Genomic DNA, 22,549 nt, shown 5'->3' with positions numbered 1-22,549 from the left:
TCGAGGACAAGGAGCAATGCTGTGTTCTGATTAATTTCATTTGTTAGTTCTGTTCTCTACCCTCTCTCCCTCCTGCTCTGTCTCTCCTTCTCTCTTTTCCTTTCTTTCTCTCTCTTCCTCTAAGGTAAAGAGCACATAGTTTTTCTCTTTGCACCTCTGGCTTCCAGCCAGTCTCCTTGGCATGTAGTAGACGCTTTGTCTGGCCAATGAAAGAATGAACAGTTGAACAAACAAATTTCCCAGCCTTCACCCCAAGGCCTTGAAACTCCACTCCACTCAGGGAAAGGGAATTTAGTATGATCAGGAGGATGTGGGCCCGCACAACAGACTGGTCCCGCTGATTCTACTGAATCATTCCAAAGATATCCATGAATGAGTTGGGGCAGAAGAGGTACTAATTTATAACAGCTTTTGCCAGCTCAACTGTTTATACCTAGTGACCCAGCATCGGTGACAGGAATTTCTCACAGCTGAATCAACAGAGGCACGATGACCCCTCCACCCCAGGAAGCCCAGGCCTTAGAGAGGCCATCAGGTACAACCAGGGAGGGCGGCATCCCCACCTGGTCTTGGCCTCTTCTTCTCGAGGTTCTCAGCCAGTGTCCTAAAAACAAGCAATGGCCCCCAGATGCTCACTGAGGACCATGGACGCCCCTTGGAGGACAAGGTCCTGGGAGTCCTGGACCACCACTGCCTGGCATTTCTGTCCCCCAGGGCAAGCGTTCCCTCCATTATTGATACTCAAAGATGATGTGTGTTCTGACCAAGCCAGCGTTTTCTCCTGCTGTGTTGTGCTGAATTTCTATGGCAATGGTTTCAAAAGTGGTGAATTTGCTTTTTCCTCTTAATTCTGTAGTGCTCTGACGCTTGCCAAAAATATCCTTGTTTTCCTGGGTCTGAGGTTTTTCCTGGGTCTACTTATGTTCAGTGATAGAACCACCTCATCTGCCATGCAGATATTATATCAAATAGCACAATCACAGCAACTAATTGAGCAGATTTATTTATTTATTTTATTTTATTTTTTTTTAAGATTTTGTTTATTTATTTGTCAGAGAGAGAGAGAGACAGAAAGAGCGCAAGCTGGGGAAGCTGCAGGCAGAGGGAGAAGCAGGCTCCACACTGAGCAGGGAGCCCGATGTGGGACTCGATCCCAGAACCCTGGGATCATGACCTGAGCCGAAGGCAGGCACTTAACCGACTGAGCCACCCAGGCGTCCCTGAGCAGATTTTCTTAAATAAAATGCTCTATGTGAGTTGACATGCTAGGCACTGGGAATTCAAAGGGAAATTAGTTCTTATTCTTAAGAAGCTCACACTCCTTAAGAAAGATAGATCAGTACTCAGCTAATTGTAATACAATGTAATATAATGTGACTTAATGTACTATAATGTAATCTTAGTACATAGCTAACTATATTATAATGTAATCTAACATAGCATCACCTACTGCAACAAAATAACATAATGTTAATATACAGCTTAACTATAATGTAATGTAACATAATATAAGGTCACATAATGCAAGTGCACAGCCAACCTTAATGTAATGTAATGTAACATAATATAAAACGATAATATAATAAATATGATGTAATACATATAAGGCAATGTTTTAAATGTTTTATCAGTTGTAGGAACAAATTAGTATAGGACCCTGGTGGAGAAAGCCATAATACAGCCTAGAGTGATGCAAGGGTTAGGAGTTGGCAGGTGTGGATTTTGATTCCCGATCAATTCCTTGTAACTGTGTAAGCTTGGGGAAATGACTGCACCCTTCTGAGCCCCCAGTCACCCACCTCCTGCTGGGCTGGGGTGAGATTGAGGCGATACCATGAAGTGACAGCATCCAGGGCAGCCCTGTTTGGGGAGTTACTGCTCATTCCCACCATCCGGCTCAGGAGAGGCTCAGTAGAGGACCCTCAGGCAGTGGAGGGACAGTCCAGCAAGCAGCAGAGTCCGCCGCCTGAGCAGTGAGGTAGCCGCGTGAAGACACCCAGCACATCCAGTACAGAAGGGGTGGGCAGTGTGGTCCCTGAGGGCATGGGACCTGACCCATTGCCACCCCTGGCTGCTGAAGGACTGATGTCACAGTGGCTCCGTGCTCCTGGGGGAGGCGCCGAAATAAACACAGACCTTGCTCTAGAAGCTCTCTGCGTGCACTCAGCGCTGGTCCTGATGTCATGGTGCCCTGTCACATTGGCGAGTGTCATGGGTGTGACCTCTGCCTTCCTGGCCAGTTTAGACGCCCAGCAAGAGAAGGAAGTGTCTCTCCTTGTCCGGCACAGCACTGGCTCACGGGGGTGTCCACTCAGTGTGGCCACAGAGAGGATTATGGGGTGATGCCTCCCCATCCTCCTTTGACCATGTGCCTTCCTTTCTTCCCCTGTCTGCAGGCATGGGGGTGGTCCCCACCTCATGGGCTGTTGGTAATAAAATGCTATCATGCCCTTCAAGGGCCCAACACGTCCCTGGTGTGGAGCCGGCTCTCCATAAATATTAGCTTTTATTTTTATTTCCTATGCTGTTTTCCATTAAGAACTCTTCAGCACGTGAACAGTAGCCAACACGGGCGGCAAGGATGGACATGGGGCAGCTGCGTTGCCCTTAACTACAGCCAACGTGAAGAAAGACACGGCCAGGTGGGCGGCTGGCCGTGTGTTGTCAATTTGATGAAAGGGCAGAACTGCCTTTTTTCTTGTGCTCTTTCAACAAAATAGCCAAGTTGGAGGCCAGTTCTCTGTGGGACAGCGTCCCAAAGTAGCTCAGGGCTGGGTGACTTCATGACAAGGCTCTCGGGGTTTGGGGTGTGGGCGGGATGCTCAGTGGAGTGATCGTAGGCAGGATGCCTGATGCCCGGGACCCGGGGTCAGGGCACTCACTGCAGAGGCCGGCATGGAGTCAGGTCTGTAGCTTCAACATCTGTAGAAGGAGGCAGAGCCCCTTGCTGATACCCTCTTGGGGTGGAGGGGGGTGGAGAAATGGATTTCCCACCTCCGAATGAGACCAAAGCAGGGTCTGTTTGCTCTCTTCCTTTCTGCCTCCAGGAGAACAAGCATGTGGATGGTGTCAGGAGCATCAGCTGGTCAGCACTGCAATGCAGGGGGTGGGCCAGCCCCGGGCACGTTCCTCAGCAAGGCCTCTGTAGGTTTCTGTCCGCTGACACCTTGCCAACTTTACACCTTATATGTTCCAGCCGCTGAGCACAGGGACATAGTAGAGACTGTTCATTTCCATAAGAGTCATCCTGTAATATTGCTCCGAACCCCCTAATACTCACACTATTGATTTCCATAATAATCATCTTGGAATGTTGCCAGGAACCCTGTAATAGGCAGTTTGAATTCAGCCTCTGGAACTTCAGGAATGCCTAATCTATTGAAGCCTTGGTTTTGCCATCTGTAAAATGGGGAAATTCCACCTCCCTGAGAGGCAGTCTCTCTAACCAGGGCAGGTATGGGACGGGCAAGAAGCAAGGTGACATGAGAGGGACATGTGGTGACCCCCATGGGACCAGGGCAACTGGCCTGGGCAGTTGGGTTGTTTTTGAAGCTTTCAGCCCTCTTCACTGTCCTTGAAGGCCCAGGGCTCAGAGGCTGATGACTGACCATGACTTCATGAATCAGGCATGAAGTAGAGGCCAGGGGCACTGAAGATGTTGAGCTGGGCTCCGTGAAATGCTGCCTCTCTTACATTGTAGAGGGTATAAATGTTAATCATTTTAGAGGGAAAGCCTCCCTTTATTTGGGGGTCTTTCTTCCCAGCATGTGCCATGCTGACCTTTGTGTTTACAACTTGGAAGTTGACATGGGACCCTTGATACAAACCCCCATCAAGGAGAAGTCTTCACACCTGTGCTCACTAGCATTTCTTCCAGCACATTCCCAGGTCCCAGGGAGGAAACTCACAGAGCAAGATGGAGTCCTGATTCCACGTGAGACTCCATGCCCCAGAGCCCTGCTCTCGGCATGGGAATTGCCTTCTGTACTAAGCCAGGAGGATTGACCGAAATGCCACCTGTAGCCCCAGCTGGGCCAGGAGCCCAGGAGGCGTGGGCCCTTTGACCAAAGAAGGGTTTTCCATGTGGAGGGCACTCTGGGTGTCCTTCGAGGATTCTCCATTTACCTTGGTGATTAAACTCTAGGTGCCCAGAACCCTATAGTCTTCACCTGGTTATTTACTTTCAAAATAACTGATTTCCCTGTTCGAGTCCCATGAAGCATGGACAGCTGCTGTTTTGCTGGGTCCCTGGAGAGGGATGCAGCCCGCCTTCCCTCTCCAGAGCCGGTCACCGATCATGTCCTCACTCTGCTCTCTGTACCACTGGAGCCTCTCCGTCTCCCCTCTGCAGAAGCCTGGGGCCGATAAAATGTAAACCATATTTGCAGAAATGCAAGGCCTCCGGGAGGAGGAGACATCTGTGGCGTGTCATCAACAGACCCAGGTTCCAAGTTTGAGCTGGTGTGTGCATCGCAACGTTTTATTCCCCTGCGCACGTGAACTCTCTCGTTCATACATTCCCTCTCTCTCCTCTCCCTCTCACACACACATACTTACAAGCTCACACGCTCACACACACCTTCCAATTCCTGTCCTTTGACAGCTGAGGGACTGACCGTGGGCAAAGTCCTTACCTCTTCCGGAGGCAGATTCTGCATCCCGTTTTGTTGAAGGCATGAAGGAAAGCACCCCAGCTGTGCCATTGGCCATCCTAAGGTCCAAACTGAAGGTGTGCTGGGAACGAAGCTGCACGCCATACGTCCTGCTGTGGCCTCTGCCCACAGGATGCCCCTGGGTCACCTTAATCTCTCCCCCATCCCTGCAGGCAGCTCAAGAAGTGTGGGGTAATGACGGCCACATCAAGACACTCTCGTCTGCAGTTTGCAGACAGGCAAGCTCACTCTGAGCATTGCCTAATGTGCTGGAAAGGGGAAGCAACATCCGATAAGGTGTGAATAGCCTTGTAGAGGCTCCATCTCAAAAGTCAAATTCAAGATTCCTATGCCTGGCTGTTCCCTCCATCTTCTTATAGGACAACGTTTGAAGTAGGACAGACACACAGGACCGTGTACAGTTTAATGTGTGTTTTCCAAGTGAGCGCATGTAACCAGCACCCAAATCAGAATATAGCTCGCCTTCCACCCCGAAACCCCCTTGTGTCCCTCTTCCCAGCCTTCACCCCTCCGGCAGCAACAATAGGCTGAATCTGACACCAGATATTAGTTTTTCCTGGTTTTGACCTTTATAAAAATCAGGATTTCTCAAGGGACACGCTATTGATACTGGGACTGGATCATTCTGTGCTGTCAGGGGCTTTCCCGGGTGCCTCAGGATGCTCAGCAGCATCCCTGGTCTCCACCCACTAGGTGCCAGTAGCGCGTCCTCCCCGCTCGGTGGTGACAATCAAAAATGCCTCCAGACATCGCCAATTCTGGACCCTGGGGGTGCAGAATTACCCCCAGTTGAGACCCGCTGAAATAAATGGAATCACATAGTATGTTCTTATTTGCGTCTGGGTTTTTTGGGTCATCACTGTGTTTGTGAGATTCATCCATGCTCTGGTGTATACCTGTGGCTCGTGATTCTCATCGTGTAGGATTCCATCGTGTGAATACACCGCAGTTGACACATCCATTCTACTATTGATGGGCAACTGCGCTGTTTCCAGCTTGGGGCTATTCCGAGTAATGCCGTATGGATGTGTGTGTATACGTGTTTTGGTGAACACGCATTTGCCTATCTGTTGAGCGTGCAGTCTGTTTTGTGAGGTCTTTTGCTTCCTTTCCCTCCAGTGACCATGTGGCCTCCATGCCTGCATCGTAAAGGAACTTCCTCACAAACTCCTTCAGCCTTTCCTTGGACCTGGCGGCATAGACCCCAGTGTCCTAAGCTCCATCATCTGCTGCAATCACTCCACCTGAGCCATTAACACTCCCCACACTGCCCAGTGGGGATCGCAGCCTTTGGCCAACCGGCCACAGCCCACGTCCTGCCTCCTGGTGGGGCCGGGGAGCGGGGGGAAGCCTGTTGACCCAGCCCTGTAGCCAGCCCTGGGAGGTGGCACCACTCAACCTTGGGGAGCTGTGCTCCAAGCCTATGGGAATGACAGCCCCAAACGTCCAGCAGGAGACCAGCCGCAGGGGACAGGGGATGGACAGTGGCTCCCACTCTGAAGATCTTTAACATGACTGTCACTTCCCTTGATCAGAAATGTTTTTCTTACCGATGTTATGTGCTAACTGAAGTAGCAGGATTTGGGTGCCAGCCCTTGGATTCAAATTTCCTCCCTTCCTTCCCTCCCTCCCTTCTTCCTTCCTTCCTTCCTTCCTTCCTTCCTTCCTGTTAAAGTGACTCTGCATGAAAAGCCTGGGCACTGCAGGGGGCACAGAGAGAGTAAGAAACTCTCCAAGGCATTTATGAACCTAAGGCAGCATGCGGCGTGTGCACTCGTGTGCGCGTGCGTGCGTGCATGCATGCATGTGTGTGTGTGTGTCCATGTACACACACCATATCTTATGGATGCAGTGCGCAGTGCTCTGGCATTGGGGAGATGACAGGAGAGCTACAGATAAAATGCTTTGAGAACCAAAGGAAGTTGAAACTTCAAAGGAAGTTTCCAGAAATAGTAGCTGGGCCTGGAAAGTTGGGTGGAATTTGGGTACGTGGAGGTCTAGGCCGGCCTCCGGGTCAGGGAAAGGTAGGAACAGCCACTAGGAGGCCAAATGGGCAGGGTGCATAGTATTTCCTCAGGTCAGGGTCCTAAGCCCTCAGCCAGCCTTTGGAGATGTCACAGTGACCTCTGCAGTGGACCCCGTGCCTCAGTTTCCCTACCCTGCCTTGGCCATACACACAGGAAAATCTGGGGTCTGTGGAAAGAGCCCAAGCTTCAGGGCCTGACTCGGGTTGGGGGCCTACCCTCACCAGCCCGGCTCTGCACGGGGGCCTCAGCTCTGGCCCATGCCGTGCGAATGCCGGTGTCCGCCCTCCGCCTCCCCCCTGCCTCCCAGGGCGTGGAGAGCACTGCATGGCTCCCAGGGGCTGCAGAAGCAGCAGTAGCCTATGAGGTGTGCTTTGATTTCCTTTCTATTATGCACACTCTCTGGGGCATACGTATAGCTCTGAAAGTTCCCACAAATGCACAGACGCCTGTGACCACAACCACCGTCACGATTTAGAGCCTTCCCTCACCCCAGACACTTCCTCCAGCTGCCCTCGCCATCACGCCACCCCCATGCCCACTCCCGAGGTCACCATGTCATCCTGCTTCCTCCGGAACATCACGGGAATGGAATCACACAGCGCAAAGCCTTTTCTGTCTGGCTTATTCATGCACTTGAGATTTCCCCACATTGGTGTCCATCAAAAGCTGATATATTTTTAGTGCTGAGTAGTCTTTTACTGCGTGATTGTACCACCATTCTTTGGTTTTGTGTTTTTCTGGGCTTTTGAAAGACATTTGCGTTGCTTCCAGTTTGGGGCAGTTACGAATAAAGCTATTCTAAACTTTTGCACAGATTTTTCTATGAATGTAAGTTTTCATTTCTTTGGGGGCAAATACACAGGACCAGGATTTCCAGGTTGTTTGGCAAATGTGTGCTTATAAGAAACTGCCGAATTTTCCAGAACGGCTGTACCATTTTACTTTCCCACCTGCTTTGTATTCAAGCTGTTCCACACTCTCGCCAGAACTAAGTAATGACCTTAAAAAAAAAAAAAATTAACCATTTTAATAGGTGTACAGTGGTATCTCATGATGGTTTTATTTTGCATTTCCCTAATGATTGGCGATGTTGAACATCTTTTCGTGTGTCGTTCTGCCTTCTGCGTATCTCCTGTTCAGTGACCGCTCAGAGCTTTTGCTCATTTCTCAAAGTGGGTTGTTTTCCTGTTGTTGATTTTTCAGAGTTCTTTATATAATTAAGTTACAAGTCCCTTGTCAGATATTGTACCTGTGATTTTGTAAATATTTTCTTCCAACTGATGGCTTGTCTTTTCATTCTCTTATCAGTGTCTTTAGCAGAGGAATAGTTTCTAATTTTGATGAAATCCGGGTCACCGATGCTTTCTTGTATGGGTTGCACTTTTGGTGTTGGACCTAAGCATTCTTTGCCTACCTAACTCAAGGTTGAAGAAATTCTTCTCCTCTGTATTTTTCTGAAAGTATTATACATTTATGTTTACATTTAGATCTGTGATCCATTTTGAGTTCATTTTTGTGTAAGGCATGAGGGTGGGGTTTTTGGGGTAATTTTTATATAAGAGATCAGGTTCCAGGGACATTCTTATTTTTATTTTTTGCCTATCGGTATCCAAGTGTTCTAGCATCATTTGTTGAAAAAACTACCCTTCCTTCACTGAATTTCTTCTGAGATTTTTTTTGAAACTCAATTGACCATATTTATGTGAATCTGTCTCGGGACCCTCTGTTCTGTTTCATTGATCAATGTGTCTCTTCGTTTGCAAATGCTACACTGTCTTGAGAACTGTAGCTTTATAATAAGTCTGGAAATGAAGTACTACTGTGAGTTCATCAACTCTGTTCTTTCTTGGCTATATTTGGTCCTTTGTCTTTCATACATATGTTAGAATCGGCTTGTCTCTATCTACAAACACACCGGCTAGAATTTCGATTGGGATTACATTGAATCTCTACATCAATTGGGGGAGAATTCCCATCTTCACAATATTGAATCTATCAGTTCATGACCGTACTCTCCTCTCAGTTCATTTAGCTATTCTTTATGAATTTCATCAGTATTTTGCTATTTTCAGCATTCAGATCATGTATCTGTTTTGTTGGATTTATACTTAGTGCTTTCATTTTTGTGGTGCTCTTGTAAATGGAACTTTAAAACAAATTCCAATTGTTCATTGTTTGACTATAGACATACAATTGATTTTTTTTTAATACCTAAAGTATGATGTTAGCTTTCAGTTGTTTTTTGCTGGTGGTTTTTTTGTTTTTGTAGGTGGTCTTTATCAGACTTAAGGGAGTTCCCTTCTATTTCTATTTTGCTAAGAATGTTTACCATGAGTGGATGTTTAGTTTTGTCAAATGATTTTTCTGCATCTATGGATACAATTATGTTTTGTTTCTTTTCACTTCTGTGAGTGTAATGAATTACATTAATTGATGTTTGAATGTCGACCCAGACCAAAAAAAAAAAATTATCTTTTTACATATTGCTGGATTCAGTGCACGAATATCTCTAATCTACTTTTTGTCTATTGATCTTCCATTTCTTTTCTTGTCATATCTCTGATTTTGGTAGCAGGGTTGTGCTGGCTTCATTAACCTGATTTGAGAAGCATTCCACAAAAAGAGTTAAAAATGCCCTCCCCTCTTCTATTTTCTGGAAGAGATTGTATAGAGCTGGTATTATTCTTCCTTACATGTTTGGTAGAATGAGTCAGTGAGATCATTTAGAGATTTCTTTTATTCAGAAGATTTTTGCCTTGCCTTCTGCAAGCAGTGGTCCCAGCATCGGTCCCACCGTAATGCTGTGGTGATGCTATTGGGCTCTGTTTTGCACAGGCACCTCTCAGGGACGCATCTGGACTTTTCAAAGGCTTCATGACGCTTCTTTGGGTCACTCACATGCATGCACAGCACAGAACGAGCCCAGAACATGCACAGGTTCTATGCAGAATTAGAGGATCCTTTCTGCACTCTCTCCCCTGGGATATTCCTTGGCTCCCGAGGGCCTTCTTTCCTAACCCTCCAACTGAGAGTCTGTGTTTCTGTCAACTTTATTGCCTTGTGTGTCACACAGCTCTGCACGGCCAGGATGCCCGCTGGGCAAAGCAGGAGATGAGAGAGACAGAGAGACAGAGAGAAGTGATAAAAGGAACTTCCCCACACAACTCAGGCCTCGGGGGCCCTTTCTTCAGTTCCTCTGGTCCGAGAGAGAAGGGTTTTCTCTTGCAATTTAGGTTCCCTGCTCCTGCCACTGCCCACCACTGCCACAGAAGCGCAGCCAGCAACTGGCGCTGGTCCAGGGGCAGCTGGAGAGAGAAAGAGAAAGAAATTGGGGATTTCCCCCAAACTCTCCGGCTCCCGGGAGCCCCTCTTCCCTGCTCTCTGTCTACAAAGAGGGGATTCTCTAGGGCTTTTGCTGTCGATGTTTGGAGACAGGATGGAGAACCCCAGCAAGCTCACTGTGCCTGTGTCTTCAGGGCGGAAAATGGAGAAAATCACAAAAACCCCACAATGGCGAGGCCACGAGAGGCGAGCAGGCCTGGCTCTGTGCCCACCCAGCAATGGCATTGGGGACCATACTTACAATTAGGGGCCCCGGACGTTGAGTCCTTACAATCAGGACACAGTACTTCACCCCCACAGCACCCCACAGGGTGGTTCCCACTATTCTCCTCATTGGACAGATGGGAAACGGAGGCCCAGAGAGGGTCAGTCACTGGCTCATGGCACACAGCCAGGGCTCAGCCTTGTGCTTGATTCTGCAGTTCCACGAATTAACAGCAACCTGCCCTCCTTCATGCTGTGAGATCTGTTGCTTTGTTCTTATCTCCGTTAAAGTGCATGAAATGTCATTTTATGGCTGTGCGGTTGTCTGCATTCCTTTTAAATGTTAAGCCCTTCAGGGTTTCCCCTGGGCATCCCTAGGGTCGATCTAGCACTTCCAGGTGCAGAGTAGGCCCTCAGCGTTTGTTGAATGACTAACAAATGGATGGATGGCACTCCCAGTCTATCCAGCCCTTATATTTGGACCACAGAGACCCTGCGAGAAGATGGTAAGGAGAGAAATTGTCTTTATAATGTTTGTAGGCTGGCTGGAAGCCTCCTGGAATTTTCCAGTGAACTAGGTCACCCAGAGAGCCTGGACTGCAGATGGCGTGCTCTGGAGACACAAAACCGAGGGCGTGCCCCTTGCACAAACTCTGAAATTGTAGCTCTTTCTCAGAGTGACCACATACAGAGTTGCCAGATTTAACAAATAAAAATGCAGGAGGCCCAGTTTGAATGACATTTGAATGTCAGATCATTTTTCAGTACGATTTTTTGCTGTAAGTATGTCCAATGAAATATTTGGGATATACTTACACCAAAAAATGATTTTGTTGTTTTTTCTCTGAAATTCAGATTGCACTGGGTGAGGATTTTACCTAAGGGCCTGTCTCCCAGCCCTCACCACTCAACTCTCACTTTAGGACCGTCAACACCTGACCCCGGCTTTCTCGGCATCTGGTGAAGGCTTCTGAGCACTGAGCTTGGCCTTGGCCATCACTCATCTGAGCCGCTCCTGGGTAAGCGAGGCTCAGAGAGGGAAGAAGGGCCAGGTGTCTCAGCCCTGAGCAGCACCAGAGTGCAACTACCCAATGGAGACGGGGACAATATGGATGTTTCTACCCTCGTATAAGTTTAACTTTGAAACACACAGTCCAGGAGCATCAGATCCGTGTGGCTGGGATGCCCCAGGGGCCCTGCGGATGGATGGCCTTCTATGGGAGGAGGGTCTGGTGGAATCCAGCAGGAAGCCAGCAAGCCCACTTCCCAGAGCCTCCAGCAACAAACACCCATTGTCTCTCTCGTCCCCTACCCTGAAGCACTGGCATTATTCCGGAAATGTCTGCCAGAGCCACCTCTGGTTACCAGGCTTTGAAGATTTCCCTTTGAAAAAGTTTTCTCTTCCTTCCTCTGGAGAGGCCCTGCTTAGGGGAGATCTATCTAACCTCTCTCTTCTTTGCAGGAACAGATGGGGACCCGGAGGGGGCGGGGAGCCGGCAGGCCCGCAGTGGTAATCATAACCCACCTCGTCTGTGACCCACTCCAATGCTCAAAACATTGCTCTTAACGTTAGAGGTTGAAGAATACTGAAAAGTAACAGACGCCCATGTGCCCAGTGACCAGAAGAGACTCTTTTTAATATTTCATCCTGTTTGCTCACCTTTTCTTAGAGTGAAATATTATAGACAAAACCAGTCTCCTTTGCCCCCAACCCTTGTCCTCCGAGGCAGCCGCTATGGTGAGTCTGGCTCATACATTTATAATCCTTGACTTCATATGTGCAGATCCATGCACAATATAGAGTATTTGGCAGGCATGCTTTTAACGTCAGGGATGCTATCTGACTTTATTTGGTGACTTCCCTCCCTGCCCCCCAACCGCAGAAAGCGTTTTGCACCTGCTGGCCGCCCCCACCTGTGAGGCAGCGTTGGGTATTTCCCCTGTGTTTCTGGGGGAAGCCTGAGCTTGGGCAGGTTAGGTTAAGAAATGGGCCCTGACCGTCCAGCCGGGAAGTGCTGGCTCTAGGCTGAATCTCAGCGTGCCTTCAGAATTCTTGGCTGATGGTCCTCGAATTCATTTGTTCACCCTCTATCTTCTGAGCGCCTGCTCTGTTCCCGGCCCTGGGGACGCTGCGGGAAACCAGGAAGGCTCCCGCTCTCGTGAAAGTTACCACCAGGAAGCACAGCCTTCATCGACTTGGGCCTTGAACGCCGACCTGTCCGGGCGTTCCCTCTTCAACAAGCCAACAGGCTTTTTTCTGACCTGTCCATGACCACCTCCTCTGCTGGGGAAACGAGGTCCCCCCTCCTCCAGCCCCCGCCCCACCCTGTGACTCAGCAATAAGATGCCCAGGATCTGGTTCTGCCTCCCTGGGCCTCTCTCTTCGGCAGGGTGTGAAGTTAGGGGTCTTCACCCCCAGATCTGCTCTGAGCTGAAACATCGTCCAAGGGTTCCACTCCCAGGGGGCTAGGACCACACCCGCCCACTGGTGTGAGAAAGCCCAGTTGTCACTCGGGGGGGGGAGGGGGGACATCTCCAAGGAACCTTCCAGATGCTTCTCTCACCACCCGCTTCTGGGGTAACTCAGCCACCATCCCTCATTCTGACCATGAGTCCTCCTGCTCAGCTCTTTCGAACTTCCAAATAATGCAATCGAGGCTGACCTTTTTTTTTAATAATTTTTTATTGTTATGTTAATCACCATACATTACATCATTAGTTTTTGATGTAGTGATCCATGATTCATTGTTTGTGCATAACACCCAGTGCTCCACGCAGAACGTGCCCTCTTTAATACCCATCACCAGGCTAACCCATCCCCCCACCCCCCTCCCCTCTAGAACCCTCAGTTTGTTTTACGGAATCCATCATCTCTCATGGTCCGTCTCCCCCTCCGACTGACTCCCCTTCATTCTTCCCCTCCTGCTATCTTCTTCTTCTTTTTTTTTTCTTAACATATATTGCATTATTTGTTTCAGAAGTACAGATCGTGATTCATCAGTCTTGTACAATTCACAGCGCTCGCCATAGCACATACCCTCCCCAATGTCTATCACCCAGCCACCCCCTCCCTCCCACCCCCCACCACTCCAGCAACCCTCAGTTTGTTTCCTGAGATTAAGAATTCCTCATATCAGTGAGGTCATATGATACATGTCTTTCCCTGATTGACTTATTTCACTCGAGGCTGACCTTTTTGTTTGTTGTTTTCTATTCATGAGATTTTGCTGTTTAAACTTGTTTTCACATCTATGGACACTTTGAATGTAGAATCTGTTTTACAAAGGAAAAAAACATCAAAACCACCAAACACCTGAGACAGATAGATCAAATGACAGTGCTAGCCAGACTTGGAGCATCTCTCAGCCTAAACATAAGTTGGGGAGCAGAGGGGCTGTCTCTTGCACCTGCAAGAGAGTGCCTGATTAATTGATCGCATAGAAGCGCACATCTGGAAACACGAGGGTCCCCATTCCCTCCCTTCAGCTTAAGCAGTTGGGTAAGAGATGCATGCAAGGCTCCTGGTTTTGAATTTCTACAAGAACAATAAAAGGAAAGAATATAAGGAATTACTGAGTGACTATCTTGGACCACATTTTATCATCTGTGATTTTATTTCCTCCTTGTAAGAATCCTGCTGGTTCCACTGAAGATAATGAATTATCTTCATTACTAAACAGGCAAGTGGGTTAAAGGACCCACCCCAGCTCTACTATACTCACCCCCCGACTCTACCGTGCTCACCCACCTTGGTGAAGCAGGATTCACCTCCGAGTCTGTCTAGCACCAGAACCCACCCTTGTCCCCACACTCAGAGGCAAGAGCATCCATCAGACACCAGCCGTGGTCTCTGGCTTAGGTGCAGGGCAGAGGGGGGGCTCACTCTCTGGAGAATGCACTGTCCCCCACGGGGGTCTCTGCGATTGGGCTGATGAAGAACAGCTGGTGGGGAGCTCTTCTGACTTCAGTTCATTAATTCTACAGGGTCGTGTTTGTCACCTTTTTTGTGTTAACAATGGGGCTGAGAGAGCTTGAGATGATTAGATCACAATGCTTGCCTTCCAGAGAGTTCCCTGGGTAGCAGGAGACCAACCTCCAATTAGGTGAGCCTCTGGATACGTCACCTGACAGGGCAAAGAGACTTTGCTGGTATGATTAAGGTTAAGGATCTTGACATCAGGGGCGACTGGGTGGTGCACCAATTTAGGTGTCCTACTCTTGGTTTTGGCTCAGGTCATGATCTCAGGGTCGGGAGATCAAGCCCTCGTCGGGCTCCACGCCCAGGGGGGAGTCTGCTTGAGATTCTCTCTCTCTCCCTCTGCCTCTGCCCCTCCCCACCATGGGCTCTCTCTCCCTCTCTCAAATAAATAAATCTTAAAAAAAAAAAAAAGATTTTGAGATCAGAGATGATCCTGGATTATCCAAGCGAGCCCAGTATAATCACCAGGGTCCTCATAAGGGGGAAATGGGAGGGTCAGAGAGAGGTTGGAAGATGCCACACTACAGGCTTGGGGGACAGAGGATGGGGCCACGGGCCAATGTGGGCACCTCTGGAAGCTGGACGAGGCAGGAGTACAGTGAACACCTTGGTGGTAGCCCGGTGAGACCCGTGTAAGACTTCCAACCTCTGATCTCTGGAGTGCAAACGTGCTGACATCCTTATGCGTGAGGCTTTGGGAGTTAGAATCACTCTTCTGGGGAGTGTGTCTTTGTGCACCAGGAGCTCTGAAGAATTCATACCCATTGACTCAGAAGTTCCCTGTCTGGGAGTCTGCCACAATAAATAAAAATGCACATAGAAGCACATACATACACCCAAATGCAGGTATAGGGTGTTGATCAGTGCACTATTTTTTTAAAAATTTTTTATTATTAACATACAATGTATTATTTGTTCCAGGGGTACAGGTCTGTGGTTCATCGGTCTTACACAATCCACAGCGCTCACCACAGCACATACCCTCCCCAATGTCCACCACGCAGGCACCTCATCCCCCCACCCCTCTCCCCTCCAGCAACTCCCAGTTTGTTTCCTGAGATTGAGTCTCTTATGGTTTGTCTCTGTCTCTGATTTCGTCATTTTATTTTTTTCCTCTCTTCCCCTATGATCCTCTGCCTTGTTTCTTAAATTCCTCATATCAGTGAGATCATATGATAATTGTCTTTCTCTGATTGACTTATTTCACTCAACATAATACCCTCTAGTTCCATCCACATCATTGTAAATGGCAAGATTTCATTTTTCGATGGCTGCATAATATTCCATTGTGTATATATACCACATCTTCTTTATCCATTCATCTGTCGACGGACATCTAGGCTCTTTCCATAGTTTGGCTATTGTGGACGTTGCTGCTATAAACTTTGGGGTGCACGTGCCCCTTCGGATCCCTACATTTGGTAAGGATTACCTACATTGGTAAAGACCCAGTAGTGCAATTGCTGGGTCATGTGGTAGCTCTATTTTCAACTGTTTGAGGAACCTCCATACTGTTTTCCAGAGTGGCTGCACCAGCTTGCATTCCCACCAACGGTGTAGGCGGGTTCCCTTTTCTCCGCGTCCCTGCCAACATCTATCATTTCCTGACTTGTTAATTTTAGCCATTCTGACTGCATTATTTATAAAAGGAAAAAAACAAAATTTCTGAATCTCCAGTTGTAGGGGGATGGTTAAATTGCGGTTTTATTTGTGGTAGAATAGTATACAATGGGTAAAATGGTGTTTTGATGGAATTTTTACACAAAATTTTATATAAAACCACATGTGTAAACATGTGTTCTCTCTGTCTCTCTCTCACACACACATACACACACTCACATTGAAAAAAGGTGCAAAAGGAAAATATCTGTGTTAACAGTGATTATCCTAAAGCAGTGAGGCTCGTTCTCACTTTTCTTTTTCCTCTTTTCTATTTCCTTAATGTTCTGTGCTGAGCATCGTGACTTTACAAAGAGAAGAGGAAGGAAGGCATTTTACAGCCCATGCTGGGGTGGAGGGCCCGGCCGTGAGAGGGGGTCTGTAAGTCCCAGAGACTGCCCCAGCTGTGGATGAGCTATGTGCCTTAACGCTTCCATCTGCGAAATGGGCATGGGGGTGTCTGCCTCCAAGCGTTGCCATCTCTACTAATTTTTGTAGCTTAAAATAGGAACTGTCCATGATAAGAAACAGAAGGAGAGCCCTGTGAGATGCTGTGTCTGAGCACAGGGTTGCTTGACCCGGCAGATGTCCCTCTGGAAGGCGGTTCCTCCCGAGCCCGGTGTGCCCAGGTTAATTCTCTCTCTCCCTGTCCACAGCTGCCCATGATGGGAGGTGCCTTCATGGACTCGCCCAACGAGGACTTCAGCACGGAGTACTCCCTCTTTAATTCCTCCACCAACGTCCATGCGGCCTCCAACGGCCAGGGCCAGCCGGAGGAGCCTCCGCGGTCCTCCAACGACGCAGTCTTGCTCTGGATTGCCATCATAGCGACACTGGGGAACATTGTGGTGGTTGGGGTGGTGTACGCCTTCACCTTCTAAGGTTCGGGGCGCCCGCGAGCTCCAGGCCGACTCTCCCCGTGCTGGGCTCACAGCAGGGCGAGGCCTTGTTCGGGGCACCAGCGCTGTCGGCCTTTGGCTGTGCCCACCTCCTGGAACCAGGAGTTCTGACCATGTGCACGGCCTCTCCAGGGGCAGTGACTGTGCATCAGAAATTTCCCCCAAGCAGCCCTGATTTCCAATGTTCTGTGCTGTGGTCAAGCTGAGCCAGAAAACATGGGAGTGTGAGCTTCCAGCCCCTGGAGGCGTGATGGGGCAAAGCCTTCACGAGGAGCAAATTGGGGAATTTTTTGAAACCGTATTTCAATAACGTAAGACCAGAAGAAACAGCCGGTTAGGTGTGAAATATGGACATGGGGTTACAATCGCTTGCTGGCCGTAAATAACCACGTATGTGTCTTGTTTTTATGCCAACTTACCGCACCTGGTGCGTGAGGTGCCGGGCGAGAGCAGCCCTCAGTACTGGAGCGTTCCCAGCCCAGCCTTGGTCTCCCATTCAGCCCTTTGGAATAGGGTGGTGGTGAACTGGGCCATAGAACATTCCTCGTTTGACTTGGACAGGGCATCTTTGTCACCAGACACTTGGCCCCTTTTGAGACCCAGATGCATCGGGAAGTCCAAGGGCAGGCGGATGACTGGTGACGGGATGGGATTTCCATGGGTAGGGGGTTCTCTGCTGGACGGACTTGCTCTTCTTTTTCAAAAGAGAAGAAGCGCCTTTAAACTGTGGATCTGCCATGTGGTCAAGTCTTCAGACCAGCAGCCAGAAGATGCTCTTTCCTCTCTGAGAAATCTCGGGATTTTAGAGATAGCAGGCTCACGCTCACCTGATCTTCCGACAGCTGGGAGGGAGAAGCGCGGTTTGCCATTGATCACAGGGCAGGTGACTGCACCCGTCAGAGCAGGAGGGACCAGGAGGGACGTTTCCTGACTCAGCCGGGGGCTCTCTCAGCCCCAGTGAAGTACTCTCTCAAGCAAATCCCTGCTTCTCAGCTGCCCTCGGGGAGAATGCCCAGAGAAAGGGTCTGGAAGCTGTGTGCCAGGGGGGCCAGGTGCTCAGACACCTGCATTTTACACGGGGTCTGGCTCCCGGGTTCTCTTGCAGGCATGAATGTGCTCTGTCCGAGTCAGCCTCCTTAACCTTCCTCCAAGTCAGTGGCTGTGGGGAAGGGGGTTCTGGCAAGTAAGGGAGCCTCCCGAGCAGACCAGCACAGGATGGGATGCGCTGGGGGAGAAGGACTCGTTCTTCTTCTGTCTTTAGGAAAGGCGCCTGCATGGTACGCCCCCTTCCCCAGATAGCTCCCCTGTGCTGAGCAGAGTGAGAGGCTCACACGCAGGCTCCCTCGCTTGCAGGCCAGGAGTGGCTTTCTCTGTGCTTTCTCCCCGTGCTGTGCAAAAGAAAATAAATGGTCTAAACTTCCCCTCTCTGGTGGGGAAACTGAAAAGACTGGGTGGGAAACCCTGGTGCTGTTTGGGGACAATTGCAAAAAAGGTGATTGTGTCCCTGTGGTCTCAGGAGACATGGCTGTTCCTGGATGGCAGGCACAGGGACATCTTAATTGTCCAGAGGCAGCCACTCGTCTGCGAGGTTGGCGCCGGGCTACTGTGCCAACAGGATCTCCAGCCTGACCTCCAAACTGTGTCCGCAGACGGCCACCAGCTCCTCTGAGCCACATCTGTCACTGCAGCCATGCATGCATCCACGGCGGCTTTGGCTCAAGTGGAGGTCGCGAGTGCAGTGCTGATGACCTTTGCAGAGAGGGAGAAGGGATGGGGGACCTTTGGCCTGGGCTCCTTCTGGAATCACTGACAGGGCCGTGCTCTCAGCAGGACCAGACCGGGGCAGGGGGCGGGGGCCGGGAGGGGGCTGGGCTGGGTGGTCAGCTGTTACACGCCCATCATCCCCGCTGCTTCCCGAGCAAACTCTTCCCTGCCTCAAGCCCCCATGTGTGCCCTATAAGCAAGGGCTTTCTGAGACTGGTGTCTTCATGAGAACCCAAGGAGGAGGTTGAGAGCCGGGGTGGAGAGGAGCCTAGGCGATGCTTGGTGTCTTTGTGGGGGTCACTACAGCCCAGATATTCTGAGTCCTTACCTTCTGACCCCGCATCCCCAAAGGAGCCCTGTAGAGATGTAGTCGGCAGCTCCCTGTTCTCCGAATGGCCTGCGGCAATGGCAGTGGGAGCTCTAGAGTGTTCTGTGTGCCGTGACTGGGGAGGGAAGGAACGTGTGGTCCCAGCTCTGAGTATCCAGGGCAGCCCCAGCGGGCTGGGGATTCTCTGGGTAATTCTGGGTGCAGGGGTCTCCCCCACGAAGGCTTTCTCTTCCCCTGGCGTGAATGCCAGTTAAATTCAACTTTCAAGGAGTTCTCCCTCTTTGGTCAGGGCCACAGACACAGGGCTTGGAACCCTGGGCCATCTTGTCCAGACTTTACCTTCGGCGACTATAGTGACTTGCTCAGGGTCACTCCATCACAGTCTGCTACAGTGTTTTGACCTGGTTTTTCCTACCATCACTTAGATAACAATGAGGATAGATGTGCACGTGAAAGTCCAGTGAAGGGTAAAGGACAGATTTCCAGCCAGAAGGTATGCTGTGCTGTCCCTCCTGCCTTACGCAGCTGGGCTCTGTCTCGGATGTTAGGTAACAGGCAGGAGGCACCATCTGAGCATTGTGTCCAGGCACCGTGCTGGGCCCACATGTGCGTGTTTAATCTATACGATCGCCTTACAGCATCCTTGCTCCAAGACATATGGAACCAGAAACTCAGGGGAGTGGAGTAACTTGCCCGAGGCCACACAGCATGAAAGTGACAAGCTGGGATTTGAGTCTGGACCCTCCAGCTCTAAAACCAGCCTCTTTCTGCCACACCATGCTGTCTTCAGTGGCTGGGGTGGCACCTCCAGGGCACATTTAAGCCAGGCTCTGGGTCTACAGAGGCCATTCCTTGAGGCCCCATGTCGTGGTGTGGCCCGGGCCAGCTCTGGCTCCCTCCACAGGCAGAAGTCTGACTCTCCTCAGAATAGGGCAGGCTCGTCCCCCTGCCCATTGCCCTCTCTCTGTCCAAGCTTCAGGGATGGTGGTCCCTGTCACCTGCCCCTCTCTTTTTAAAGCCGAACACAAGTGTGTTTGTGTGGCCAGAGACGTTAGCGGAGAGCGGCTTTCTTGGGATACATGCCGAAGGACCCTGGCCAAGACCCGGAGCCCAACAAAGGGGCCCGCACAAGGAGTGAGGCTCACGCAGCCCGATAGCCGAGGAAAGTCGGGACGGTCCGTGTGGTAGGTGAGGCTCCAGCCCAGGCTCAGGCCTCCTGTTGAGCCCCATGGGGACTCTCCTGAGCAGGCAGGACGGATGCTCCTCTCTCACAGCCCAGCCTGGGGCTCCCATCTGGCTTCTCCTGGGTGAGGTTGGCCCCAGAGCCCACCTTGACTTAATGAGCCAGCACTGAGGAAGAAGGGGCTTGTCTCTTCAGTAGCTGCTCTTCAGAGAAGGGGTCCTGTATTTGCTGGAATGTTCTCCCTCCTTGGCCCTCCACATGCCTCTGCATCTTCCCTCTGCTAGCCATAGGTGCCCCATACCTGTGTTTGTCTGCATGTGGGACACGTGCTTTAGGAGGGCTGGAGATACTGTCATTGGAACTTGGGAGGAGAGGCCGGAGGACACTTTAGCCAGGTGTGTCCCGAGGGGATTCCACCTCCTGTATGGGCCCGGGGGGAATTAATGATCACTCTGCTGTCCCTCCCTTTTCCCTGAGATCTAGGTCAAGAGGCAGATGAGATTCCCCTGACCTCCCCTACCCTCCAGAGAGAGACAAATTTACCTCCTTTCAGGAGATCCCCGGGATCAGAGGGAGAAAGTTAGGGAGGGCAGGCTAGTACCACTTGGCTGGAGAGGCAATAAGCCATTTTCCAGCCTGTTCTAAATGGAAGGCCTGGCTACCGGCCAGACCACTAGCATATGTTGGAACCCCTCCCTGGAGACTGGAGAGACTCGGCCGTCATCTGTGCTGCCACCTGATTCCCTCCAGACAAGTGCTCCTCTCCTTCTTCAGGAGCATGACCTTCTTCCATCATTAGCAGTGATATCATTAATAATTATTATCCTTGCTGTTGTCATCTGTCGTGCATCTTCCTTGTGCTGTGCTCTGTTCATATCCCATTTACTTCTCCACTCACCCCTCGGAGGCAGAAGTGCGGTGCGGAGAGGTGCACGTTAATTATTGTCCCATTTTTCTGTTGAGAAAACTGAGGCCGGGCCAATGGGCCTGAGAACCCACATCTAGAGAGCTGGGATTCAGATCCACCTCTGCTGGCCCTCCAGCCTGGATGGCTACCCTGCGTCTCCCTGCGCGCACACTCTCCGCGGTGAGCCCTCTGGAACGGACCGCCCCAGGAGCAGGCACTCAGGCTGGGGCTGTTTGGGTCCTGGATCGTGGAGTTGAAGTGTAGGTCCTGGAAGGGGGCCGGAGCAGTGCACACGGGTTTAGCAGTCTGAGAACCTCACAGCGGTAAAGAGGCGTTAGAGAGCTTCCAATCAGGACCTGTAATGTTGGGGAGGGCAAATGGGGCCTCACGGAAAAGGAAAGAAGACCTGGCAAGTCTCCGGCTGCCTGGTCCAGAACATCATCTCCCAGCCTGCTGTGCCGTCACCGGGAGAACGGGGATGGCCCTGGATTCCCAGCACCAGCCGCGGGATGGGCATCGCGCTCCCTTCCAGCTGTCACCCGGCCCCCTGCACCGTGTCCTGGCACCTGCCCGTTGAGCATCCCCAGAGCGAGTCCTAGGTGGGCTGGGCTGCCCTGACAGGACAACCAAGAGGCTGTGCTCAGGGGGCCAAAGGCAGCAGTCAGAGCCTGAGTGCCTTGTAGTGGCCTGCCCCACGGGCCCCTGGCCTCTGTCATCAGTGACAAGGACACAAGACAGGCTGGCTGAGCTGAGGGCTGAGAGCCCCGAGGGATGGAAGTTCATCATCTCCAAGCGGAAAAAAGGAGCCTCTCCGAGAAACTCAGGTCATCCGCATCAAGCAGCAGCGAGATGTTCCCAGAAAATCACTTCTGAGATGAGACCTTGGCCATTTTCTTTCCCCTTGGCGGGGGGTGTGTGTGTGACAGGGGACAAAGCAGTGCAAAACACAGGGACTGCAGAGAGGAAGGATTTCCCCCAGAGTGAGAAAAGGGTAGCTGTCAGGAGTTAATGGAATGGTCGAAAGTACAGAAAATTGACTACATCAATTTTGGAATGTAAGTCTGTGTTGTTGTTCTGAGTCACTGGGCAAGTCATAATTTTTCTTTATCAAGAGAGATAATAAGGGGTGCCTGGGTGGCTCAGTCATTAAGCGTCTGCCTTCAGCTTGGGTCATGATCATAGGGTCCTGGGATCGAGGCCTGCATCGGGCTCCCTGCTCGGTGGGGAGGCTGCTTCTCCCTCTCCCACTCCCCCTGCTTGTGTTCCCTCTCTCGCTGTCTCTCTCTGTCAAATAAATAAATAAAATCTTTAAAAGAGAGAGAGAGATAATAAAAGCAGAGGAATCCCTTGGAGAGGCAGGACAGACTGCATGGTACCTGGGATGTACCCCGTGCCCATCTTTTGGCCGCAGTGCAGGCTTGCACCTGCCAGCATCTATCCAGATGCTTTTTTTTTTTAAAGATTTTATTTATTTATTTGAGAGAGAGAATGAGATAGAGAGAGAGAGAGAGCATGAGAGGGGGGAGGTCAGAGGGAGAAGCAGACTCCCCGCTGAGCAGGGAGCCCAATGCGGGACTCGATCCC

At 50.5% G+C, this 22,549-nt stretch overlaps 1 protein-coding gene across 1 annotated transcript in view; it reads left to right on the top strand.

Annotated features, from left to right (window-relative positions):
• The window catches only part of C6H14orf132 (chromosome 6 C14orf132 homolog), a 48,216-nt gene extending 26,040 nt beyond the window's left edge, over nt 1–22,176 (top strand). The window contains exon 2 of the mRNA XM_027571861.2: nt 16,541–22,176. Within this exon, the coding sequence (XP_027427662.1) occupies nt 16,541–16,765 (225 nt within the window). The 3' untranslated portion in view covers nt 16,766–22,176. The remainder of the gene's footprint in view (nt 1–16,540) is intronic.
• Nucleotides 22,177–22,549: the final 373 nt, after the last annotated feature.

Source organism: Zalophus californianus, chromosome 6 (assembly GCF_009762305.2).
Source record: "Zalophus californianus isolate mZalCal1 chromosome 6, mZalCal1.pri.v2, whole genome shotgun sequence".
NCBI lineage: Eukaryota > Metazoa > Chordata > Mammalia > Carnivora > Otariidae > Zalophus > Zalophus californianus.
This window is presented reverse-complemented; position numbering and strand designations above follow the sequence as displayed.